Source organism: Physcomitrium patens, chromosome 23 (assembly GCF_059467195.1).
Source record: "Physcomitrium patens ecotype Gransden chromosome 23, ASM5946719v1, whole genome shotgun sequence".
NCBI lineage: Eukaryota > Viridiplantae > Streptophyta > Bryopsida > Funariales > Funariaceae > Physcomitrium > Physcomitrium patens.
The window spans coordinates 12,631,795-12,641,225 of NC_143432.1; the positions used below are offsets into that span (position 1 = coordinate 12,631,795).

Consider the following 9,431-nt stretch of genomic DNA (forward strand, 5'->3'; position numbering starts at 1 on the left):
TCAAATAGAATTCCGGATTCGAATCTCAGATAAGGTATTAGAACTGTCACAGTGACGGATGGTTGCAGAGAGTGCAAAGGAAATGGATGCATTCAAAAACCCACATGAGAGATGGGTTTGCTAAATTCATCCAGTGACGATGTCGACACGAAGCGTAGAAACCAAGACGCAAGGTGGGGAGGAGGCAGAGAAAATATTGAAGGAAAAGAGGAGGTGGAGCGGATAGGAAAGGTGCTTACCTGGAGGTGTTCACCGAATCAGTAGCCAGGCCCAAACCTCTGGACCCAGACGTGTGGACTAATGCACAACCTCGAGAGGATGAGGCTCTTATTTAGTCGCGCCGTAGGGTTTAAGGGTGCTTTTGCTTTTGCGAGTGCTGCCTGCCTTCCTCTCACCTGGTGTAGGGAGGAGGGGTAGGAGCAAGTGCGAATGCTGGAAATGGGTTTAACCTCGACTCCAGTCCGATTTACTCTGCTCCTCTGAGGTTTTCTATATGTGGGTTTGTGTTTTAGTTTTAGTTTTAGTGTTCTGGAGGTTTTAGTTTTTGGTAGAAGGTATAGTGGTGTGGGTTTAGTTTGGTTCTCGACAGATGGCAACAGCGCTGACTTCAGCGCAGTTGCAGCGGCCCCAACATGAGGTCGTGGACGGGGTGGTGCGCCGGACCAGGGATTACAGGACCTCCGCAATGAGAGTGCGGCCTGCGGCATCCTTGCTGGGGTGCCGGCCAAAAGGCATCACCTCAGAGTCCAGGTTTGTGAGAGCCTTCCGTTTAGATTCGTTGTGTTTTAACTCAATAATGTGACTTCTCTAAGTTTCTCATGTAAGGTATGGACCAGATTTCCTGAAGTAGTGAGAGGTAAGGTTTTTCTCCTGCTTCTTATCCATTGTAAGCCTGCCATTAACCCATTTAAAGCAGCTATTCGTGAGCGCAGGAACTAAGGTGTATACTGTTAATGTGTGACTTAATCTTTTCTATGACGGCTTCCAACCTCGTCAAAACTGCGTTGTCAAAAATGGCAATGGCTTTGTTTTAGAGTGCTGATGTTTATGAATAGGGTTTAGAGAAACTAAATCGCTTTGATTTAGTTGGGACCGTCTTAGAAAAAGTCCTCTTGTAGTCAAAGTTCAAATGGAAGTCACTCGAGTACAGTTATGCAATGTGTTATTTTTGTTTTTTTCATGCTTTCTTATCGTTTGACTTTTGATTGGAACTTTTGCTTCAAGTTGCTTTAATCCTCTACTTTGCTGGCTCGAAATTGTGACAATCCTGGTTAGAAGAGATACACGTAGGTCACCTGCAAACTTCAATGCCATGATTGAGGTCTTCCTGCACAGCATTTAGGATACAACCCATCAAAATTTTCTACAAGAAAGTCTGCGAAGCTGTACTTTATTGACCAGACTTGAAGCGAGCAAATTTTATTGTTCGACTCTAGAATCGTGAATTTTGAGGATTCTTGTCGTAAGTGAATGGGAGATGGACGATTTAGGGATCGTACTCTGGAGGTCGAAAATATTGAATGGTTGTGTCTATATTTTCCAGATTTACTTCTGACTGTTAATTGAATGGTAATGTTATGGTTATTTTCTCAATCAAAATAACCCGGGATTTCTAGTATTAAGATCAAGCGACTATGGATGGTGTTTAAATCAGCTTTCATTTTCTTGACTGCTTCCGTAATTCTCAGCGTGCTACATCTCGTATTTTGGAAGAGACTACGCTGAAATGTATCATCACTATTATAATCATAGACCCTTAGTGACAGTCGCTTGTCTCTACGCAGAGGGAAGATATACAGAGTTTCTCTTCTCAGGACACTTTATTCCACAAAAAAAGGACACATTAGGGCAACGAGCGAGGGCGAGCATGATATCACAGATGTTCAAGGTAATACATGATGCTTTCCATACTTCTGAGTATAACATGTGCGTCTCATATGCACTCATGTACTTTCCTTGAAGCATTTGTTGAATGTTTCTGAATCTGTACCACTTTTCAGAAACTGACAAAGTCAGTGGAGAGTGGTGGCAACCTGTCCTATCCGCCGTGCATGATTGGAGCAAAGAGAAGGTATCGCTTGCTCTTAAAGCCGTTTGTTTTGGCTTACATTCAACTTGAGCCAATGACCAAATCAATTCAATCTCGATTATCTTACATATGAGCTGTTAGCAACTATGGTAAACGCCATGTATCTAAACGTAGTTGGTGTCTAGTCTACATTTCGCGTTTGCAATGACTGCTTCTTTGTTGATCTTTCCTCTGTTAAACCAAATTAACTTTATTATTTTTTGTTTCTTCTTCGCTCCCTTTTGTTCGTCTGCTTTGGGTCCGATTGGTGCAATTCAGTGTGAAAAGTCTATGACAATTAAGGATTAGATGATGTTCAGGTGCATAATATCGTAATAAGGATTAGATGATGTTCAGGTGCACAATATCGTAATATCGTAGTTGCTCTCAACTCTCAATCCTCTGGTGGCTGTGGGTAGAGAGACCGTACTGTATAGATTGAAGCCTGCCGCCAAGTATAGAATTTCCACATCGATGTGGAAGTTCAGGGCAGGAATAAGAGAGTTTCATCAGGAGATGATGTTTTAGGTTTTTGTTGGCCACTGAGGCACCACAATCGTTGATGCAGCTTTCCGGGCTCGCAGAGCTTGCAGATGGGAGCCTGTTCTTCTCTTTTAGCAAGTCCACACCCTCCGCCGATGCTGCAGCTCAACCAAGGATACAGCACAGTGAAAGTGCCAACGTAAATGTACCGGCGCAGACCCCGAAACCTGAAGCTCTACCAACGATACAGCAGAGCGAAAGTGCCAACGTGAATGTACCGGCGCAGACCCCGACACCTGAAGCTCTACCAACGATACAGCAGAGTAAAAGTGCCAACGTGAATGTACCGGCGCAGACCCAGACACCTGAAGCTATACCAACGATACAGCAGAGTGAAAGTGCCAACGTGAATGTACCAGCGCAGACCCCGACACTTGCAGCTCTATCACAGCGACATCCATCGAGCTTCCGGAAGAAGTCCCCCATTCCTGCTGCTCGTAGCCGGCGCACTGCTTCGAAAGCGGAAGTGGATACTGCTGAACTTGTTGCGGCAGAGGACAAGGAGACACCGATGGACAGCACAGTGAGCAGCATATCTGCGAGGCCTGAGAGGCCTGCATCGTCATTCTCGAGGAAGTCGCCAATTCCAAAGAGCCGAGAACGCAGTTCAGTGTCGAGCTCCAAGAGACGGTCGTCAGCTGAGGTGACTTCATCAGCAGAAGCTCCCAGCAAGCCAAAGTTCACGAAGAGGTCGCCAATCTCGAGGAATCAAAACAGCAGTCGAGCGACGAGATCCGAGAAGAAGAGCCATTCTACTGAAGTAGCCCCTACAGAAGTGGCTCCTGCTCAATCTGAACCTGTAGTTTCTGAAACTGAGAGTGATTCACCAGTCTCTCCTGAGCTGAAGGAGATTTTGAATGACGGCAAGCAGACGGCTGGGCAAGATGCAGAAGAGGATGTGGAAAGATGTAGTGTTTCTGTACCAAAGAAGAAATCGTCGAAGCCATCAAAAGTTGTGATTGAGGATAATGAAGTAGCTCAAAGTGAAGCCGTCGAGAATGGTGCCGTAAGCAAAAACCTATCGAGTTACAAGCTTCCAGAGCTGAGGAGCATGGCAAAGGCGAAGGGATTGAAGGGATATTCGAAACTAAAGAAGGGAGAGTTAGTAGAGCTTATAGCTGCTTCTGAGGTTCCTGAAAAGATTTAAAGCCTGGAATGAAATTGTAAAGATGAATGTAGTGTTGAACTTGCGAACTAAATCCAGTATATGTTTGGGTCATTTTTCTCCATCGTTTTTTTGTGGCAGTTGATGATGGATGTACATGGCAACACTTAACCAACAGGTAGAAAGGACACCTGCCGGTGAAGGAACGTACTTAAATAGTTCTTATGACATACAAACATGTATTGGTGTGGTATTGATGATGACAGATATCTTGTGAATTTTAATTCCACTGCCAATGTGGAATATCCTGTAAGCGTTGATATGTAGCCCAAGTTGCAATCATCGAGACAGTGCATTGGTAGCGGAAAGTCTTTCTGATCCTGTCACACACATTGGATTCTTCTACTTGATGTAGAGAGCTTTCGTTCAATAACACATCTGGAACTGACCTTGTTTGAAGTGCTTTGAAGATTGCTTAGCGACTGGTAATAAGAGAAGGATGACTTCGTCAGGCTAACAGCTCATGAAAACGAAGCAATTAATGGCTGACAATACTATTTAAATTTTGGGTGATTTGAGACTGGCAAATTTTACTATTACAATTAATATCAAATATTAGGGAAACTTTTGTGAAAGAGCTTGCAACCTGTCCTGTAGTACTTGAGACAACTCAAGAAAGTTAAGTGATTCAAATAAAGGACAAACAATGGGCTTCAAAATAGATTTAATGTGTCAATTTATGTATATCTGAAAACCTAGATTTTGAATTGCAACACCAAAATAATTCTTAAAATGATCGAAAGGAGAAGAAGAAACTTCTATATAAATTATATGAAGTGCACGTCATACTCCTTCAGATTTCTCATTACTATATCCTCTGTGAGGTAAGTCTTTAACTTTCCCAAATCCGGGTTTCACTAATGGTGTGGCTGTGATTTCTTCTTTAGTTTTCTAGGGGCACGGCTTTCCTTGTTTTATATTTTGAAGTCATCCTTTCGTTTCCGTGAGAAACCCTAGATACTCTCAGAAACTGCGACTGTTGTATTACTTTATGAGCGAGAGAGGGAGAGGTACTCGTAACGCTTGTCGTCAGTGGCCTCCAGAATATGACCAACTCTGCGACCACTGACAAGCTCCTTGCTGAGGTTCTTTTGTTGAGACTCTGAAGATCTTGGTAGAGGCACAGCACTGCTCAGGAATCAAGTTTGTAAGGGTGGGCTTGGAGGTGACGGCGGTATTGGTTGTTTTTTAGAGTGGGAGTGTAAGTTTTTGAATAACTAACTGGAAGTTGTTACTAGACAAGAGGCGGGGAGGGGGAGAAAGAGGTAAGGATGATGATTATGGCAGCAATCGCCGGGCCGCACAGGGCAGGATTGCTGGCTTATACAGGGAATGGGGTTGAGGCGGAGAATTATTTTAATGGGATTAGGCTAGTGCAAACGGTTAAAGTGGGTTCGAGTGTCCAAGATAGAGTATTGCGGCAGCGCTGCAACTTGATTAGGTTAGCAGGGTTGAGCGGCTCGTGCGTGCAATCGGCGCGGCAGTGGTTCCGAGTAACAGCTTTTTCCGAGGTTGCCAGCTCCTGCCTGTATCCCTCTTTTAGCTTGTTACGCAAAATCACTAATTCCTTCCGCAGATTGTGTTTCATTGGGTTTAGAAACCCAGTCCTCAAAATTTTAAACCACGAAGTGTACCGACTGTATCATCGCCGAAGAAGGATTATTCCTTTGTTAGGTCTGTACCTTAGCAACTGCGAGCAATTGCACTAAATAGAAGGCATCAGAATTCTATGATATTGGCAGTGTCTTGTACTTGTTTAAGCTTTTGCAATCAGGATTCATCTCTCTCTCCCTTTCTCCCATTTGTATACCCGCATTGCGTGTACTGAGGAATACACTCAGAATGTCTTCAGAGATTTGCTTCTTCTTTGAGCTGAACATGTCCCGTTTAATGTAGGATGGTTTAGCTATAGATAGGGCGTTGGAGGCTGTGGACGAATCTTCAGGTGTGACGATGAAGGTGAAATTCCAGCTTCAAAGGGAATGCCAATTTGGACAGCAATTCAAGGTCGTTGGCAGTGGCTCTCACTTCGGTGACTGGGACCCAAGTGCTGCTTTACCCTTGAATTGGAGCGAAGGTCATTTGTGGACTACTGAAGTGGTGAGGACCTCTCTTCTCTATTTGATTGGCGGATTAAAATTACAATTAAACACTAAGGTAGTGGGTCCCGTCTTTAGCTTTATTCAAGACGTTACGGACAATAAATGAAGAAATTCGGATGCATTGTGGTGACAGGATATACCTAAAGATAGGAAATTTGAGTGGAAATATATACTAGTATCCACTGAAGGAGAAGAGACTGAGTGGCAATCTGGACCCAACCATGTGCTAGAAACAGTACCTGGAGCCTCTTCACTTTTAGTGTCGATACCATGGGAAAGAATTCCACACTCTGCAGATTCCACATCTGATCAATTTCAGGAGGTACAACGCTGTGAGCATCTTGAGGGTCAAGATACCGCATCTGATACTGAAGATTTGGATGCAATTGGTAAGGATTCTAAAGTGAATACTTCAGTTGAGAAATTGACAGAAGCGGCTGCTTCGGCTGCTGGAGATGTCCTCAAAGCTGGGATAAAGGCAGCAACCATTGTAGCGGCGAGCTTGGACGCTACACCTGTTGAGGAGGTGAGAGGAGACAGCAAAAAGACCACCATATAGCTCTACAACTTGTTACCAGGTTAGGGAATTCAATACCACAACAGAAGATTAAACAAGGAACACAATTACTTGATTAGAAGATGATGTTTTAGGTTTTTGGCTGGCGACTGAGGTACCACAATTGTTGATGCAGCTTTTGGGGCTCGCAGAGCATGCAGATGGGAGCCTGCTCTTCTCCTTCAGCGGGTCCACAACCACCGCCGATGCTGCAGCTCAACCAACGATACAGCAGATTGAAAGTGCCAACGTGAATGTACCCACACAGACCCTGACACCGGCTGCTCTTCCACAACGGCATCCGTCGAGCTTCCAGAAGAAGTCCCCCATTCCTGCTGCTCGCAGCCGGCGCACTGCTTCGAAAGCGGAAGCGGATACTGCCGAACTTGTTGCGGCAGAGGACAAGGAGACGCCGGTGGACAGCACAGTGAGCAGCATATCTGCGAGGCCTGAGAGGCATGCATCGTCATTCTCGAGGAAGTCGCCAATCCCAAAGAACCGAGAACGCAGCTCAGTGTCGAGCTCCAAGAGACAGTCATCAGCTGAGGCGACTCCAGTGGCCAAAGCTCCCAGCAAGTCAAAGTTCACGACGAGGTCGCCAATCTCGAGGAATCAAAACAGCAGTCGAGCGACGAGATCCGAGAAGAAGAAGAGTCATTCTTCTGAAGTAGCCCCTGCAGAACTTGTCTCTCCATCAAAGACTGCGAGTGCTGACACCGAAGTTGCTGAAAGTGAAGCTCTTGAGCATGGTGCTGTAAGCAAAGACTTATCAAGTTACAAGCTTTCAGAGCTGAGGAGCATGGCAAAGGCGAAGGGATTGAAGGGATATTCGAAACTAAAGAAGGGAGAGTTAGTAAAGCTTATAGCTGCTTCCGATGTATCTTCAGAGATTTGAAGCCTGCAACGAAGTTGTAAAAAGGAAAAAACCACTTACATCTTTTCACTGAGTAGAAGGTTTCGATACAGCCTTGGATACATCAGTTTTATGTCATTTTGTCATTTCGGATGTTGCATGGGGTGGAACTCTGCTTGTAATGTCTACAAGTCTTTGTAATTTCTGGGTACCAGCGGACACTTCGTGGACATTTTAAGAACATGAGCCTGCTAATTCATATCTATGTTTCTCGAATACACAATTGGATAGACCTTGTGGTGTCTCATCCTATGGCGTCTGAAACATTAGCTGAAAGTGTGAGAATTAATAAAATAAAATGTTAAAATAATAAAATAAACGAATTGTATAAAAGATCCCAAATAGGCCTTACACACTTAGATAAAAATTTATTGACAAGGAAGATAGAAAATACTTTTAAAAAATATAAATAAATAAAAAGAAACATAATTATTCATAAAATATATTGTTTTTTTTCCAATGAAAGATTTAATAACAAAAAAACGTAATAAGTTTTATCTTTACTTTAAAAATTAAAATAAAATTTAAAGATTATCTTGAAGTAATATAGTCTAGATTTTGACTTTTGATGTGTTCTATAGATTTAATCTAAAATATTATTTTAAAAATTTGATTAGAGTCAATGATTTATTCTCATCATACTATTAAAATACAAAAACAGAAAAAACTCAAATTTAAATTAGGTAGAAAATATCTTCATTGTAAAATCTTAATTGGATGTAAGTTGGATCCACAAGTGTCTATTGATGTGTCATGTGCTTGTTCTATATATATATATATATATATATATTTAGTTTCTCAACTTCTCAATTTTTTAAAGTTATGAGAAGCTTCTATAATAGTTTCTCAACTTTAAGAAACTATTATAGAAGCTTCTCATAACTTTAAAAAATTATCTATAAGCTTCATGGTCTTTGTTAAGATTCTTCATGATAATCTTGTTAGTGAGTATTTACTAAGGGAAGATTGATACTATTTTGACTCTTGTCAATGTCTCTTTAATATTCTAGTCTTCGCTAAAGACTGTTGGCTTTCTTTGTGTTAGGCAAAAGTTACCACAAGAACATATTTTTATAATTTTACTTCTTTAAGATTGTAAAATTACATTAAATATAGTTTAACAAATTTCTACAACTTGTGCCTTAAAAAAAATTAATGATGTTACAAAAAAATTAATTTTGTTACAAATAATATTATAGATTTGAAAAATTTATACTAATATTAGATTTTTTAAGGTTTTAAAAAATAAGCCAAAAATAAGATATGTCTATATTGTATTATAAGTATTGAAATTCTAAGATAATTTTAAAAAAAAACAGTAAAACATTTACACATGATTAGAATACAAGATAATAAAATGTTAAAATAATTGTATTCTATTATTATTTTTTAAATTATAAATATAAATATATATATTTCTATTTAAATCTTAATATATATTTTATTAAAGTGTCACTGTAAATGCTAATGTATTACTTGTCATAATAATATTTTTATAAGTAATTTATCTAAAAGTAAATATATCATTATTTGAAATGCTGAAAAGAATAAAAAAAGAATTGTTAAATAATTTTTACAAGATAATTGTGATTTAGCAAAATTTGAACAATAATGAATTAAAGAAGATAATTTCTTTAAAGGAAATTTATATATAATGTCATAGATAATCTTGCTAAATCCTAAAACATGACTATATTTATTTAACTGAGTTTTTTTAATTTTTAAATTTTAAAGTAAATTTAATAAAAAAAAGTATAGTAATTTTTAAACTAAAATATAATGACATTTTGGTTTTCATTGTACAAACCTTAGATTCAAACTTATTTAGTAAATAAGTTAAGTTGGTCATTTTAAATATACATTATGTTAACAAAATTCTAAGTAAATTATAGTAAATTATATTTTTTTAATTTTGATAGTTAATTAACCACAAAATAAGATTTTAAAATATTATAGATTTCTTTTTAAATTATTTTTAAAAAATTGATTATTGTTATTTTGATATTTTTAATTAATAAAAAGTCGTGTCAAAAAAAGCTGCACATGTAAAACCGTAATGATTCATACCAACAACAGAAACTTGC

The 9,431-nt window shown here is 39.7% G+C and overlaps 2 protein-coding genes across 6 annotated transcripts; both read left to right on the forward strand.

Annotated features, from left to right (window-relative positions):
- Nucleotides 1–369: 369 nt before the first annotated feature.
- LOC112276261 (uncharacterized) lies at nt 370–3,830 on the forward strand. Of its 2 annotated transcripts, XM_024507411.2 has the most exons (4): nt 370–750; nt 1,785–1,888; nt 2,001–2,071; nt 2,637–3,830. In XM_024507411.2, the coding sequence occupies exons 1-4, from the start codon at nt 590–592 to the stop codon at nt 3,756–3,758; spliced, it is 1,458 nt and encodes a 485-aa protein (XP_024363179.1). In that variant the 5' UTR covers nt 370–589; the 3' UTR covers nt 3,759–3,830. The 2 variants fall into 2 exon arrangements, with proteins under 2 accessions (XP_024363179.1, XP_024363180.1); XM_024507412.2 differs by lacking the exon at nt 2,001–2,071 and having other exon boundaries at nt 2,653–3,830.
- Nucleotides 3,831–4,585: 755 nt separating this feature from the next.
- On the forward strand, nt 4,586–7,381 carry LOC112276258 (uncharacterized). 4 transcript variants are annotated; one of them, XM_024507409.3, is made up of 4 exons: nt 4,586–5,450; nt 5,673–5,876; nt 6,012–6,404; nt 6,571–7,381. In XM_024507409.3, exons 2-4 carry the CDS (start codon nt 5,730–5,732, stop codon nt 7,327–7,329), a joined length of 1,299 nt encoding a protein of 432 aa, XP_024363177.1. In that variant the 5' UTR covers nt 4,586–5,450; nt 5,673–5,729; the 3' UTR covers nt 7,330–7,381. The 4 variants fall into 4 exon arrangements, with proteins under 4 accessions (XP_024363177.1, XP_024363176.1, XP_024363175.1 ...); XM_024507408.3 differs by having other exon boundaries at nt 4,705–5,287; XM_024507407.3 differs by having other exon boundaries at nt 4,781–5,450; nt 5,683–5,876.
- Nucleotides 7,382–9,431: the final 2,050 nt, after the last annotated feature.